At 37.3% G+C, this 16,720-nt stretch overlaps 1 protein-coding gene across 2 annotated transcripts in view; it reads right to left on the reverse strand.

Annotated features, from left to right (window-relative positions):
• Positions 1-1,222: 1,222 nt before the first annotated feature.
• The window catches only part of LOC127578834 (tyrosine-protein phosphatase non-receptor type 1-like), a 63,083-nt gene continuing 47,585 nt past the window's right edge, over positions 1,223-16,720 (reverse strand). For both annotated transcript variants that reach the window (XM_052031343.1, XM_052031344.1), the window contains exons 6-9: positions 14,943-15,152; positions 10,843-11,004; positions 9,052-9,269; positions 1,223-5,713 (exon numbers count right to left, since the gene is read on the reverse strand). In XM_052031343.1, coding sequence (XP_051887303.1) covers positions 5,497-5,713; positions 9,052-9,269; positions 10,843-11,004; positions 14,943-15,152 — 807 coding nt within the window. In that variant the 3' untranslated portion in view covers positions 1,223-5,496. The remainder of the gene's footprint in view (positions 5,714-9,051; positions 9,270-10,842; positions 11,005-14,942; positions 15,153-16,720) is intronic.

Consider the following 16,720-nt stretch of genomic DNA (forward strand, 5'->3'; position numbering starts at 1 on the left):
ATCTCCACTTGTGGATGAAGGTAATTTCTTATTCAATCAATTAAAATTTTGATGACAAGTGATAATCCAAAGAGGCTCTATTGTGATAAGAATTGTTGTATCAAATCTAAAAATTAGATCATTCTTCCCACTAATTGAAAAAAACAAATGGACATAAATTGCAGCACATTAGCTGAAGTCAATAGCATCCACGTACAAAAGCAAAGACAAGGCATTCACTTCAGATGATTTAACTGCCCTTAAAGAGTTAAACTGTTTATGATGTCTGTCTCATTTCAGTGCATCTCAAAACCATCATAATCTAGCCTCAACTGAAATGGTAATGGCGGGGGAAGAGGGAGATTAAACTGAAGCAAGATGTGGCATTAAACTAAATAGCTGCTCACAAATTCTTATTTTCCATCTTCTAAAATATTCAAGAGCTTCACAAGCAATTGAAATCTGGCTGATTTTTACCTTTACAGCTTCATGGTTATTTTATCTGAAAATTCTAGTAAAGTGATAGAAATTTTCCTGAAGCAAAAGGTTGTATGCATCATGGCACTCAGTTTTTCTTATTCTACTCTTAGTCCAACCTGCTGGGGATGTCCCACCACCTTGCCATTAACAACATGTTACACAGACCAAGCAGCTTAATGTGCTGGTAACTGCCTTCATCAAGCTATTTCAACTCACCCTACCAGAGACATTCCCTTTGTCCTACACATCCCCCTCCTCTACTGAAACCTGACTTGTATTTCACTTTTCTCCAGTTCTGACATATGGTCACAGGCCCAAAATATTGACCCATTTCTCCTTGCACAGATGCTGCCTGACCTGCTGAGTTTTTCCAGCATTTTCTGTTTATATTTCATATTTCCAGCCTCTGAAGCTTTTTTTTTTAAAAAAAAAGTTTTAAACAAATAGAAGTATCCATAGTTTACTTCAGCTGAAGTAGCAAACAGGATGCAGTGGCTGATTAAGGGGGCACTGACGAAGACATGGTAACTGGTGGAAAAGTGTTACTTTGACAAATTTGCTCAATTATTTCCTAGAAGAATACAAACTTAGAGTCTTCCACAATTTTTGATATAAAATTGGCTGATAGTCAAGTATAGTTATCAGTTTAAAAACCAAGCTCTATCAGATTGCATTAAGTTTTGTTGACCATGATTTTAAACTTTCAACTATAGGTTTTGAGGTTTGTATCTGAATACATCACACATCAGGAGAAAACAAGCAATTTACTTTCAAATTGTTTTTATTTTGAAATGCTGATTTGTGATGCACTTGTAAGCCAGCTTGTAAAATTGAAAATGGTTCTGCAAAAGTCTGTAAATGCTTGAAAGCCCCAGACCCTGCTTCTTAGATAAATGGTTTAACAATATAAAACCGTAGAAAATCATAATACATGCAGGAACAGCTAATGCTGCCTAGAAAATAGCAACAATACAGTTATTCTTAGTCTACAAGATACTATACAAAAAGTAAAATACACAAAGCCGTTTACTACTTGTGACAAAAAAGCTAAAAAATGTGAAACAGTCAAGTAGGAACATGTTAAAAGATCACACCAGCTCAAGTAAAAAAAAATCAGTATATCTCAATTTTTTTTTAAGATCTTAGGTACAGAAAAGTGCAACATTTAACTCCCAAGTGCTTTACCTGTAATTTACAAAATAAACTGACTGTAAAAATGGTGTACAGTTTGCATTTCATAATCCTTGGAGTAAGCCATTTAGGATCTATGTTATTGACAATGCACTTAGGAGGAAACATTCAATGATCAAACTCTTGTTCTACTGAATTGATTGAAGTTATGCTGTTGATAAACACTTAGTGCAAGCAATTAATTTGTAATTTTAAATTAAAACCTAGAATTCCATGGAAATTTTATAAAAACAAACTGTGTGCTCAAGATATCACACACATCAAAAACGAGTTGGCATTCTAAAAAAAATTGTTGTACATATTTGGTCCAAAAGTATTCAATAAAAACAAAAATAATTCCAGTCAAGTCAGACACATCCCTGAAAATTTATGGAAACTAGCGTGATCTTATAGAATTTGTTGCTAACCATCTAAAACACACAAAAAAAATCACATTTCTGGGAAGACAACGAGAGAGGAAATAAAAGCATTTGCATTTGTCTGCTCCTACCAAGAGTTTTTAATAACATTGATCATGAGAACTGTCTTATCTTTAAGGCCATACAAATAAAATACTGAACAGATTTTCCCTCCCATAGTCATTTAACAAAATAAAAAATAAAAAAACTAATTATAATTTGAAAAAAATACTATTGTATGCAACACCCATAAATGAAAGGATATCCAATATTGTTGTTACTGTCAACTTGAACTGAAGCTGGTCACATTTACCAGACCATGTGTCAGAAACATATAGCTACATATGCTTTCCAAGTGTTAAGAAAGGCATACAAGTCACCTGTACTTTAAACAGCACAATAATCTTCCAGTTAGCTGTGTGCACATAGAGTGAGCAACTGAATATTATATGTTAAACAAAAGTGTATCTGTTACAAAAATGTTCCTTGATTAGATTGTTGATGTGAAAGTTAAACTCTGGAGTTACAAGTCACTTCCGCTGCTACTGACCAAAAAGTTTAATTCAGCAGAGAGAAAGTAAGAGTTTTAATTTCAATACAAAGCTCAATTTGAAATCCATGCATTGATAATGTAAATTATGTACCACTTCACAGGGAAGCTAAATTGAAATCAATCTTCTACAGATTAACAACTGGAATGAATACAAAAAGTGTGATAAACTAAGTCATCATGTTTGGGAAAATTGTTTCCATTCATCTGAAAGCCTCAGGAAATGAATAGGTTAGGTACCCCAGTCTAATGAATATGAACCCTATCACACTAAAAATACCATTCTATCAAAGGAATGCTGATGCACGATTTTATTATACAGCTTCCACAATGTTTACCACACAGAAGTGGTGGCCCCACTGAATTTTGGGTTAAAAATACTGATCACCAAACTAAAGCCAAGATATACTTCCATACCCATTTTTCTGATCAGCTCCCACTATTTATCAGATTTTAGTATCAACAGAAAAGTGGCTAGGAACAACTCAGACTACAAAGCATATTACTGAATAACTCTATATCTTTTGCTCTGCTTTATTAGATCTTACTAGAAGCACAGTAGTACGAGGGGCAATGAATTTGGGAATTTATATAGTGCTGCTACTGAATGGCAGTAAAAGCTATATCGTGCACTATACTTCCTTTCCAACTGTAAAGAAAACATACAATTAAAACACTCCCGAACAGTTGATGCTCACCAAAATGTTTTTGTTTGTAGAAAACTTACACTTTATTAATGGTCCACAATCTGTTCATAATACCAAAATGTGCAAAATGTTTAATACCACAATCTAATTACTTATCTGTTCAATTATCTTATTGGTATGACCATCTGTAAAGAGCAAGAGCCAAGGAGAATTTTAATTAAGGCATGTAGCAGAGCAGCTTAATAGTTTGTTTACATTAAAGCAGCTATTTAGCAGTGTCTGTCATTTCAGAGGTATACCAAATCACTTATTTTTGAACATTATTGTATATACACAAAACATTATACACGAGTCTTTAAGTTTAAAATTCTGCAACACGGGGTTCATTCACTGCTCACTTCTCACACATTAAGCTGGAGTGGTAATATTTCGACATTGAGGATTAAGATTGAAATAAGCCAATTGAAACATTACCACAATGTTTCAGCCAAAAACTTGGTAATGTATACAATAGAGGGAGAAATCCGATTTGCAGGTCACTGAAAAAAATCTGAAGAAATTTACCTTCAAGGTTGCCTCTAGTACACCAAATTTCAACACTTGTGGAAATATGGTCTGCATAAGACAATAAAAAGTGAGATGTGAACGAGCCTGATGGTCAATTCAGGAATGCCAGGACTACACATCATGTACTTGAAATGTGGCAAACATCTCAATTACACTAATACACACATGCCATGGTAGATTCAAATACAAATACTCTAGCTTTTATACAAACACCCACCATGGGACTCAATCACAAATTTTAACTTTTCAGTGTCTGTCTCATAACCACTGGCATCGTTACCAACCAGAATAACCATGCAATTAATTTTCAGCATATGCTACTCATGTTCACAGTAGTAATTAGGATGTACATCTTTCATCTTCCAAGCAATTTCATATTTAATGATGGTACTGGAATCTACATGCATTCAACCAGATTGGTGTTTAATACCCAACTGCCAGGATACAATGGACATCCAGACTATTGACAATCATTCAACAAAGCAATTCTATAGCTTACACACTCTTATTTCCTACTATTATATATTATCAGTTTCCCCATATTTTTGATATACATGATCCAAAAACGGCTAATTTTCATATTTTCTCAAGACAACAGAACTATATACTGACTACTTACAATTTTTCCTCAGATTAAGTACTGGCACCCTATATTTTACAGGGCAGGTGGAGCTCAGCTTCCAGTACTGGCATGAGGTATATTACTTTACTTTTCTATGAGCCCTTGATACAAAGCTCGGATTAAAAATGCTATACTTTCAATACACTGGTTTAAAAAAAAAGTGAAATGCAGCTATACCTGTTACAAATAAATATGGAGTGAAAAATGCTTGGTTGCAGACTTGATGGTCTAAGTTTTATGTGTGGCGCAGCTGTAAAAAATGCTGGTGGAAATGATTTGCATTTTGTTGTATTACACCTCCCTATTTTACGGTAGCTAAATAAGGAAAGACTAGAAGCCAGTTAATTTACTTTGCTTTCAAATGCTTTGAGCAAGCAATATTGCAAGTATAATAGAAAATGGTTAACAGTTGACGAGAACCATTTTGCTAGAGTACCCTGAGCAGTGGTGGAAGCCTCTTAGCAGAACTGTTTTGACAAAAGCAACAACGTAATGTCACAACTTTGCTGAGATTAATGCAATTTCACAGCAGACAAAGCCCAAACATGGTATGAAAAAATATATTTTTTGACTATTGAAGTGTGTCTGTAAAGAAAGCAAAAGTTTAACATAAATGCTACATTTTATTTCCCAAGAATATAATATTGGAATTTTCCCCCCCAGTTGAACCAATGACAATTATCATTAACATTGCAATTATGAAATAAGTATACTGGGGCTGAAGGATGTCTGTTTTTTTGAACACAACTCTAAGGTGAACATTAAAAGAACTCAAAGTACACCACCACCCCAGCTGGCCCTACACAGACACACATACAAACAGACACACACACACCCTGACCCACCCTTATTTGGCATTTCTACTGCTTTCTCCTGAATATTCAAGGCCCTGAGATTTGAATGTTATACTCCTGGGACCAAGGGATTATAACAAACCCTAGTGCATCATCATCTTATCCTTATAAGCTCCAGTCTTATAAATTGTTTGCTTCTTAAGACATGGACCCTCTTGCTTTTTGAAACATGCTTTACTGTATAATACATTATCCTCTAGGGTAGTTGTCAATGGAAGCATGCCCTATAGCAGAAGTAAGCCCCAGCTGTAAGAGCAGCGAGTACACATACATTAACCATAAAAGGTTTCCAAAGTAACCATGAATTTTCCTCCTTCACCACCTCCTCGTCCTTTTCACTTCTTTCTGGATTATCCTGTTCACTTGTCTGTATGGGCAGAGATGCGTTCTCTCCAATGTGCCTTTTCCGAAGTTCTGGTTCTGAACTGAAAAGAAGAACGGCAACCATTACTGACAGCTGCACATACTTTTCTTCTTAGGTGGTTCCCTTGTGATCAGTGATGACTTACTTTCACTCCGATTTTGTGAATTCTAAGGTAGCCAATGAGACCAATCTGGGTGGATGAGGCACATAGAGGTGATGGGTAGTTTGAGGGGTAACTGATTGTGACATAAAATGTAAGATCTTGAAGGTCACATGGTATTAATAAAAATTATTGTATTTTGTTTTAACTCATTGATAGGTGCATACAATTTTTTTTTGTTAGTATGGATCAAAATCAAAATTATCCCAATGGAACGACTTCCTCTGTGCCATCAGGTTTGTGAACAGTCCATGAAACCCATCAATACCACCTCGTTATTCCTTTCTTCTCTTCCCCCCCAAACTATTTTTGTAACTTATAGTAATTTTATCTCTTTGTACTGTACTGCTGCCACAAAATAACAAACTTCATGACATACAAGTTAGTGATAATAAATCTGATTAAAAAAAAGCAGTTGAACAGCTACTGGCTGTTCCCACAGCACAACATTAGGATCAACTTTGCAACGAAACTACTTTGGTTCCTATCCCAAGGATCCTACAAAAAAGTTTTTTGAAAAGCATTTACTTGTCTATTGCCAGAATATACCATGCACAAGAATTTGAATACGTTAACTTGGAGCCAATTTTTTAAATATTATAGTTAGTAGAAAATTGTTAATGTAAAACAGTTTATTCCATATGGTATACAAATAATACATCATTCGTATAATATTTTTAATACAATTGTAGGTAGCATTACTTGTGGTTACTTAAACTATTCTTAAAACAATAAACTGAAAATTAGATTTTGATATTCATAAGGTTTGCAACAGGACGGAGTTTTTAAAATTCTGGCAATGTGATCAGACGGAAGATCTCATGTCACTCCCAACAGGAGCAGTTTATTGTTACTGTACTACCATGAAAAATAGAAAACCACAAACAAACTTGCTTCATCAGCAATCAGGCTTTCAACTTGCTTCTTCCAAGAAGTCTTTAATATTTATCCCAAGAATATTAAGAGCATTTAAAACCCCTAAAAGTAACAGCAAAGTTTTTATACTGTAATAAAAATAGTAGTTTTCATTACAATATGGTACAATCAACTGTGATCTCCCTCCACTATAGTTAACAGGACTTTCACTTCTGTCAGCATTCTGAAAGAACAGCCTATTTATGTTATGGTTCAATGTTCAATCCCCATCGACACCTACTTCCCTTGTCATGACTACTTCCCATATAGCCATAGGAGAAACAACATCTGCCTTTTTATCTCTTCAATTTGCACCATTGATGGACACAAACATGTTTTCAGATGAAGCAATGGTTCACTTGTAACTTTTCAAATTTTGTATACCACACTTAGTGGACATGTAGTTTCTTCTGCACTGCAGAAGTCAAAAGCAAGTTGGGTGACTGCTTCAAAGAACACTTTTGTTCAGTCTGCAAAGGTGATCCCCAGCTTCCAGCTGCCTTTCAGTTTACTTCTTCACCCCACTTAGACCTCTCTCCTTGACCTCTTTCACTGTTCCAAAGAGACTCAACAGAAACCCATGGAATAGTATTTCCACATTAAAGCCTTCATGACTTAGGTGAGGAGGTCAACAATTTCCGGTTACCAGTCTATCCAGAACTGACCAGTTGGTAAGAAAGGTGATCAACTGAAACATTAACTGTTCCACTTCTACAGATGCTGCCTGACCTGCTGAGTATTTCCAGCAATTTGCATTTTTTCTCCAAATTTACAGCTTCAGTGTTTTGCTTCTTCAGAGTGTTGCTTATAGTTCCAGTACTGTTATCATCTTTTCACCCCTTCTTCCCTCCAATTTCACTTGAATCTTTTTTTACATCTCCAAGCACATCTGTAATAAAGCAGCCTTCACCACCCTCTTGCAGGCTAGCACAGCCATTTCTATCATTGTTCCTCTTGGTCTCCCAAACATTCCCATCTTTCCCACCTTGTCCTTTTTCTCTGCAACTTAAAAGATGTTTAATTATGAGGTTTGTTCAGTTTTGATGAAAGGTCATACACCCACAACTTTGTCAGGTTGGGGGGGGGTGGGGGGTGGCGTGGAGTGGCTGAGAGGTATAAACACACAGATGTGTATGGAGGGAGAGCATGACATGTGGGTTACCTGAAAATAGAAAATTCAACACTCATACCAGTGGGTTGTAAGCTACCTAAGTGGAATGAGATGCTGTTCAGTGTAGGTGCTCCACAACACATTGCCTAGTCTACATTTGGTTTCACCAGTGTAGAGGAGGCCACATCACAAGCACTAAATGTAGCAGACCAGATTGGAAGAGGTGCCCGTGAATCTCTAACTCACCTTGAGGGGCTGGGGATGGTGAAGGGCTGGATGTTATAACGCCTTCAGTTCTAGGGAAAAGTGCCAGGGGATGGAACAGCAGACCAGGTGTCCTGTTCAGAAAGTAGTTCCTGTGGAAAGCAGAAAAGTTGGGAGAGGGGAAGGTGTGACAGGTGGTGGGATTGCGTTTAAACCGGCAGAAATGGCAGAGGATGTGTTGGTTGTGAAGGATGGTGGGGTGAATTGTGAGTATTATGGGAATACTACTGCTGTTCTGCCTGGGGCTCCATCAACTATGGCAGAGGGGTAGCAACACTTCTGGAAGGAGGACATTTCAGAAGCTCTAGAACCGAAGGCTTCACCTTGAGAATAGAAGACGAGACCCATCAGCTACAAGCCTCTATCCCACCCCTTACGCCCTGCCCCATACTGACAACCTTTCCTGTTCTCTCTCAGTCCTGATACAGGGTCTTGACCCAAAACATTGACTTGCACATTTTGCCTCCACAGATACTGCTTGACCCATCAAGTTCTTCCAGCATTGTTTTTGTTTTACCTTTACCATAATTTTTGTTCAAAGAATGCAAAAGCTTTCAATTAGGATGCCCAGTACATATTTTCTACAATCCTCCCAATCTAATTACCTGCATTTCAACTGGGAATGGAGACTTTCAGAAATAAGAAATTATCTTTGTTACAATCAGAATCCTTGATTCAACAAATTCAAGGTGATAGTTTGTACTTTAGAAATCTAGAGGTTCATTAGCAAACATACTCAAGATTGCTGCTCAATGTCCCCAATTTAACACTTACTATGCATTAGTAACTTAACTTTTTCCCTCATAAATATTAACAAATTTGAGTTATTTAAATGTGAAGGAGTATTCAAAAGCATGATATCATTCCTGGAAGGAAAAGAAGTCCTGGCCACTGGAACAATTTTAAACTGCTTTACAACTAATGAGGGACAAATTATCTTTATAAATACCTTTCTGCTTGCGACTTTGTAAGTTGGTTCACTTTGCCATCGGGGATATCTTCCATTTTTTGTTCACATGTTCTCTCATCTGGGTCTGTAAAACATATCCTCTGATCTGGCGTTTTTCCATTGGGTGTTTCTGTTGCACGTTTTGGAGGTCTCGGAGGTGGAGGACTATGCTCTGGTGGTGGTGCAAGGTCTTCATTGGAAAGCTCTTTCCATTGTTCCTTAATTACAGAGGGAAGAGTTTTACAAGGTAATTAAGTCAGCTAACTACTCAAATAATGTTCTTCCCTCTATTTTCCCCCATTGTAACACAAGTGTGCCATATCAATACGATAAAGTCCACATTGATAAAAGGTGAAGCATCAGTTTGAACCTGTGGTCAGCCTTCTACAAAGCTTACAAACTTGTAACCCTTACAAACTCCAACTACAAACCAATAATGCTTACAAAACAAGAATTACTTATTTATTACATCAATCTTGTCTCGAGTGAGACTTAGATTACAGCCCTTACGTGAAATTATGGACAACTTTGTTGTGAGGATCAAAGTAATTCAGGAAACTAGCAGACACTTCAAACTTATTTTAAAACTATTACAACTACAGGAAAAAGAAAACACATACATTCCATATTCTTTGTTAAATTTGTAGTCAACTTAATTGAAAGCCAGGGATTTGGTGAGTTTTCACTTCTGCTGCACCAGGAGTGAATGCTGAGCAGAAACTAGCCACTTCATTTACTTAGCTTCGCAGAGAGAGCATTTCCAGGGCACTTTGCACAACCTCAATGTTACTTTAGTTTACAGTCAATGAAGTGCTTTTAAAGTGTACTTGAAGTAATGGAGGGAACCTGGTAGTCAAGCAGAATACACCAAGTTCCCTCAAACACCAATGTGATGTTGGCCAGTGACAAAATGTATAGGAAACTGGAAATAATGCTTTCTTTAATATGGTACCATGTCACCTGAGGGGTTAGAAGAGTTCTTGATACGATGCATCATCGGCAACGTAACACTTACTGCAGTATAGCACCCCTTGAGTACTGAAGTGGAATGTCAACTTGGATTATTGTGTTCAAGTTTTCAAACTGAACATGAATTCACAAGCTTTTAACTCTGGTGAGCAGGCAATCAACTGAACCAAAATTTACATGCATATTACTGAAAAACCATCATAACACTGGTCAAAGTTGTAAGCAATAGATTTTGACTACTTTTGAGTTTAGGAAGCTGTATCCAACTCCAGACCCAAGCACATCTCAATGCACTGGAGAGTGTGCGCAGCATGGTTGAAGATGTTGACTTTCAGGTAGCTTATTAATGTAAAATCCTCATCTGTCTATTTAGCTGCATGCAAGAGGTTCCACATGACTATTCAAAGACAGCCAAAATTGTTGGTTATCTAATAAAAATTGTAAATTACTTTGTGTCATTTGTAGGACCTTCCTATACATAAACCGGCTGTTGTAATTGCTGAAATATTACTAAAATGGTTGAGGATATCTATGGAATTCTCTGCCCAGGAAAGGAGTAGAGGCTACCACATTAAATATATTTAAGACACAGTTAGATAGATTTCTGCATAGTAGAGGAATTAAGGGTTATGGGGAAAAGGCAGGTAGATGGATCTGAGTCCACAGCCAGATCAGCCACGATCTTATTGAATGGCAGAGCACACTCAACGGGCCAGATGGTCTACTCCTGCTCCTACTTCTTGTGTTCGTATATGCAAGTTTCTACATTAACGCAAGCTCTTCGGTTACAGTCAAATCAATAAACAAAACTGGAATGCTCACTTGTACAGAGGGGTCTCCCATGATGAATTTTGCCCCTTCAATAATAGCCATGTAGGAGAAACGCATTTGATCAGCTGTTTGAATGAGACCCATACGATATTTTCTCATCTCTAGTAAAACTTGTTTAACATCCACAGATAAAGGTTCTTTCCGTTTATCCATCTGTCAAAAAAAAATTAAATTGATATTGAAGAAAATTACAATAGAGTGCTCAGTTAGTTTCTATAACATTTGAGTTTGATGGGAGATGGGCCAACAGGATGAAACACCCAATTCTGAATAGCTGGACAATCACTGACAACCATATTAATCAATGCCCTCAAAATGGCATTTGTATAATTCGCACAATTTTTAAATGGATCTTAAATTTTAAAACTAGGTTTCCGTAACCATGCACCCACATTCAGTAACTGAACTGAAATGAGGAGAATGACCCAGTTGTCTGGGGACTAGTGCATGCTTCTGATACAAGCTGCTAAAGGTCCTATTGCATTAAGAAGTTGCTCATGTGTTTCAGAGGAATCATACAAATTCTGGGTGCAATTATCCTCAAATATTTGTAACTTTCAGGCTGTGCTTTAAAGACTTACAAAGCATTAATTACAGTCACAAAACATGACACAAATTGCAAACATTGTAGAAATAAATATTCACTTGCTGGAATCATCATCTTCTTTGCAGTCCCTCAAATTGAGGATGACTTGTTCCTCGACTTGACTAAAGTGGGGACCAGAGGCTCTTCCACAGATGGAAGAGCAGTTGTCTGATAGGGAGACAGATGGATTGTTTGAGATGGTGTACTTCTGCTGTTCATGCAGGGCTTCTCTCTACTTCTAATGCACAGCTTAAGGTTCTCAATGCCATCCAAATGCTCCTTCTCTACTCTGAGCAGTCATGGGCCAGAGATTCTGAGGAATCAGTAGGGATGCTGCATTTCTTCAAGGAAACAGAGCACATTCTTGAATTTTTTTCTATCCCATGACAGAACTTGCAATACAATTTCTACTCTGACAATCTGACATCAAGCACATGAATATGGCCTGATCAACAGAGCCCATTAGTGCAGTGGTTTTCAACCTTTTTCATGCTGCAGCCCCCCAGAACACATCCTTGTTAGATGGCGGACCCCCAAAGCCCACAAAATCAAACAATCGATAATTCATGCATACAACACTTAAATTATTGCACATAGGCCATATTGAAATAGTGACTATTTCAATCACCAATAATCACCAGCGGTGTCTTTCAGTGTTCAGTTCAATGTGAAGGTTGTGCCTGTTTTGCACTGCAGAGTTTGTCCAAATGTGGTGGTATGCGCGACAAACATATGCGTATGTCATCCTCAACATTCAATCTTGATCTGTATTTGGTTTTCATGGCAGTGACTGCAGAAAATGCTATTTCGCAAATGGTAACAGAATATTGATGGCTTTGCCAGACAGCAGTGGATACTCCCAGGAACATGCTATCCAGAATGACAACAGTGACATTCGGTTGAACTGCAAGTGCAAAGTCCTGTCAGACGACAGTTCAGCCAATTCTTCTTGTTCACATCCAGTTAAATCAGTAAGCATGCATTCAAACGGACTTCGTATCCAATCAAACATGCTTGTGTCATTGTTGCCGAAATACTCATGGAAATAATGTGACAGCTGTTGAATATGGTTCAAAATGGTGCTTGCAATGGCCTCTGTCTTAGTCTCATTCACTGTCAGAAAGTCAGCCAGCAACGGAAACAGATCATAGACGCCTTGCTTGCATCTTCCCTTCCAGATACAGAGTTTTTTCTGGAAGGCATTGATTTTGTTATGCGTTTTCAGAACATTTGAGCCAGGTCCTTACAATGATAGATTTAAGCTGTTCAAAATGTTGAAAATATCTGCAAAATAAGCTAATCGGCAACCCATATCTCATCTGTCAAGAACTGTGAGAATGATCCGTTATGCTCATATAGAAAAATGAACAGTTCATCTCGCAATTCATATATACGTTACACAACGTGGCCTCGTGACAGCCATCTGACTTCTGTATGTAGCAACAAATGCTTATGCTCGGCTTCCATTTCACAGCATGTTTTCAAACAAACGATGATTAAGCGGCCTGGCTTTGATAAAGTTAACAATTTTAATGCACGTGGAAAACACATCCGCAAGATTTTCATCCATATCCTTTGCAGCCAAAGCCTCACGGTGAATCATACAGTGGGTTGCTACTACATGTGGAGCTACTTCTTTCATTCGTGTGACTAGACCCGACTTCCGTCCCGTCACTGCGGCAGCACCATCCGTGCATACTCCAATACACTGTGTCCACGCCAATGCCAATAGTGCAAAAAAAAAGTGTCAAGTACACGGAGAAGTTCTTCACCAGTTGTACGCCCTGGGAGCGTCCTGCAAAACAAAAAGTCTTCCAAAGCCTCTCCTTCCCAGCAATATCAAACATAAACCAACAACTGCGCAGCACTGGCAACATCAGTACTTTCATCGAGCTGAATCACAAATCTGACTTGCTGAAGACGTGCTATCAGCTGGCTCTGTATATCTCTGCCATATCGCCAATTCTTCTGCTTACTGTGTTATCAGACAGTGGAATGGCTTTCAGCTTTTGAGTGGATTCTTTTCCCAGTACAACTTTGCACATATCTACTGCTGCAGGCAGTATAAGCTCTTCTCCAGTTGTGTGACTGGAACATGCTATTCGCAATGCTACCAAATATGATGCTTGAAGAGCCTTCTCATTTACAGTGGCGCAGGCTGTCATTTTGCCTTTCTGTTTGAGGTACAGCTCCTTTTGCCGCTCAAAATATTCCTTCAGCTTACCGGCAATATCTGGATGCACTGTTGTTAAATGGCGCTTCAACTTCACTGGTTTCATTGCATCGTTGGACAGTGTTTGCAAACACACAACACAGAGGTTGGTCCGCATTTGTTCCCACTGAAGAAGCCATATGAAATGTATTCTGGATCGTACTTGCGTTGTTTTCTCTTTAGGTCACCCTTATCCCCTTCGTCATCAGAATCTTCCAGTTTCTGGTCAGCTTTTCTCTTCAGAAATTTCTCCAGACTCAGCAATACATGCTGGACAGTTTAATTACTATTACTGATAAACAAAATTATCAAAACTAATCTAAAATTTACACGCTTGCGCACTTTTCGTTTAACAGTGACGTCACTGTGGCGTAAATGCACGGTAAGTAAGCAATATTATTAAGGCACACCAACAATGTCACTCAGTCTCGTTAACACTACAGTGCACAACAGAATAGTAGTGAGTAGTGAACACTACTGACTATTCTGACTACACCAGAACCAGAAGGGAGCACTGTCTAAGTCTCTAAGATTGTCGCCTATAACAGATAGAATAGATATGGCCGATTTTCTGAATAGTGGAAAACTGGAGCAAGCAAGTAAGCTACGTCTTTGTAACAGGTCGCTTTTCCATTTTTTTCTTGGCTTGCTCGCAGATGCCCTGGCAACCCACTGCGGACCCCCAGGGGTCCGCGGACCATAGGTTGAAAACCTCTGCTTTAGTGTAACTACGGTCTTAATGCTAAGGATGTTGGCTAGGCAGACAACACTGTTGTTGCTTTCTTTATCATTCCAGTAAATTTAGAGGATTTTGTGGAGACGGCAACAGTGGTATTTTTCCAGAGCCCTGATGTGCCTGTTAAGTAGTCCAAGCGCCAGAAGTATATAAACGACAATCATAATACTTCTTCCAGCATTAGGTTCATTAACAAATTAGATGAATTACCTTTAGGGGAGATAGATTTTCAAACAAGACAACTGCTTTAGACAACTGCTACTGACATTTTCCTCCTTATTTTCTTAATGTTTAGAGCCTTTATTGGCTGATAATATTGTGATTTTTCTGAGAATTATAACTAATGTTCTGCCAGGAATTTCAGCTGGTTTTGTTCATATCAACTGTTTGTTCAGGAAGAGAAGTTAATCATTTCATTAGCAAACTTCTTTCACAGATACTCAGACACTAGTAACAACATTACACCTAAACTCAGCTTCATTCATTTATAATATTGTTGTATTTTGTATTTGAAGAACTCTGCAAGAAAAGCAATTTAACATTATAATATTACATACCAGCAGAAGACATGTATCGACCAGTGAGAAAGTGCCAGATCTTCCTATCCCTGCACTGCAATGGACTGTAATGGGTCCATGCTCTGGATTCAGCGAGCCAGATTCCCTCACTTTGAAAAGGAAGTTAAGAAATGAAGCAGGAGATTCTGGAACTCCAAAATCAGGCCATGTGGTATAATGAAAGTGCAAAATTTCCCTGGTTTCTTTGGTCTAAATTAGAAAAGAGACAATCGAAGAATAGATACATCAATGCATAGAAATGGCTCAGAGAACTTTACCATTAAAGTACATGCACATATCCAAAACTATTTTAAAATAAATATATTTTATCATGCTAACTGAACTAAACAACTAAATATAATTTTGTGCATGCATCTTGTGAAAACTAATGTTCTTTAATTTTTAGAACTGAATATACAATACCTACAAATGGAGAACTGTTTTATTTCCCCCCAATTACATTGACCACAGTAGTTTTGTAAATAAAAACCCTATCAAGTGTACTCTGTACTCTTCATCTGGACAACTACATCTGAAAAAGCTTGTTATTCAGTAACATACCACAGATATTCAGACACTAGAAATAATAATACACTCAAACTTAGTTTCAACATTATAAAAGTATTATAAAATACTAAGCAAAATTATACTTGTATTGTGCATTATACAAAACACAAAATATATTTGGACTACATACATATAACATTATAATACAAGAAAACGCTATACAACCAAGTATGTAAACCAGTAAATACCACGGGAAGCTGCAAGCACCTAGGTCTACACTATCACACCAATTCCAAAAGGTTTGCAAGCTACAGAAATTTGTTCAATGCCAGGCATATACAAAAAGTTACAATAATTACACCCGTGATCAGTGAGAGGGAATTGAGACAAAAGGGGAGCAAAAGATTTCAAATGATATTTTTGTTAAATTAAAATGTCACAAACATCCTCATCTTAAAACATTAACATTAGTTCAATTCATTGTGTCAGTTCATATTGCTACATCAAAAAGAGATACCTTCAATAAAAAAAACTGAAAGTGCACCACAGATTATGGATAGAATTAAGAATACAATTCCCTTTTTAAAAAGATACAACTGATTCTCTTTCCGCCTCAATTTCTGAAGGGATATTGCACAGTCAATATCAAAGGTGGCTTCATTTGTATGAGACATTAAACTAAAATGGAAGTGAAATCATTCTGAGAAATGTAAAAGGGGATAACATTATTCAAAGAAGAACATTCTATTCCTAATCCTTGGATCAACGTCAAAAAAATTGATCAACTTGGCTATCACAAAAATGATGTACTTTTGTCCAAGTCCCATTTGCTGTTCCCTTAAATCTATTTAAAGTAAATGACGGATGTTTTTAAAAATTCAACACCCATAAAAGCTTAACCTAATATCTTGCTGGCCATGATGAATTGAGAAAATAATTCAAAGAAATATTTTTCTGCTTCGTTTGGTCTGAAAATCTCAAAGTACTAGTTGGCTCAATGCACCAGAAAGATCTCCAGATAAATTAGTTCTGCTTGAAATTTTCAAGCAACAGTTTAAATTTCTGGCATCTGAAAATTTATATTCAAAAATACAACAGCAGAATTAAAAAGGCCGTTCAACATGGGTAGTTTCTATTTGAGATTCTCAATCTTCTCACGCCCCATCCCCTGACATTGAGGGAAGTGGAAAGATTACCAGAAATATACCATGCATCTTTATTAATATGACCAGTTAAAGAATTAATGATTTTGAAATTAGAACAACTGACAA

This window comes from Pristis pectinata, chromosome 16 (assembly GCF_009764475.1).
Source record: "Pristis pectinata isolate sPriPec2 chromosome 16, sPriPec2.1.pri, whole genome shotgun sequence".
In the NCBI taxonomy this organism is placed as follows: Eukaryota; Metazoa; Chordata; class Chondrichthyes; order Rhinopristiformes; family Pristidae; genus Pristis; species Pristis pectinata.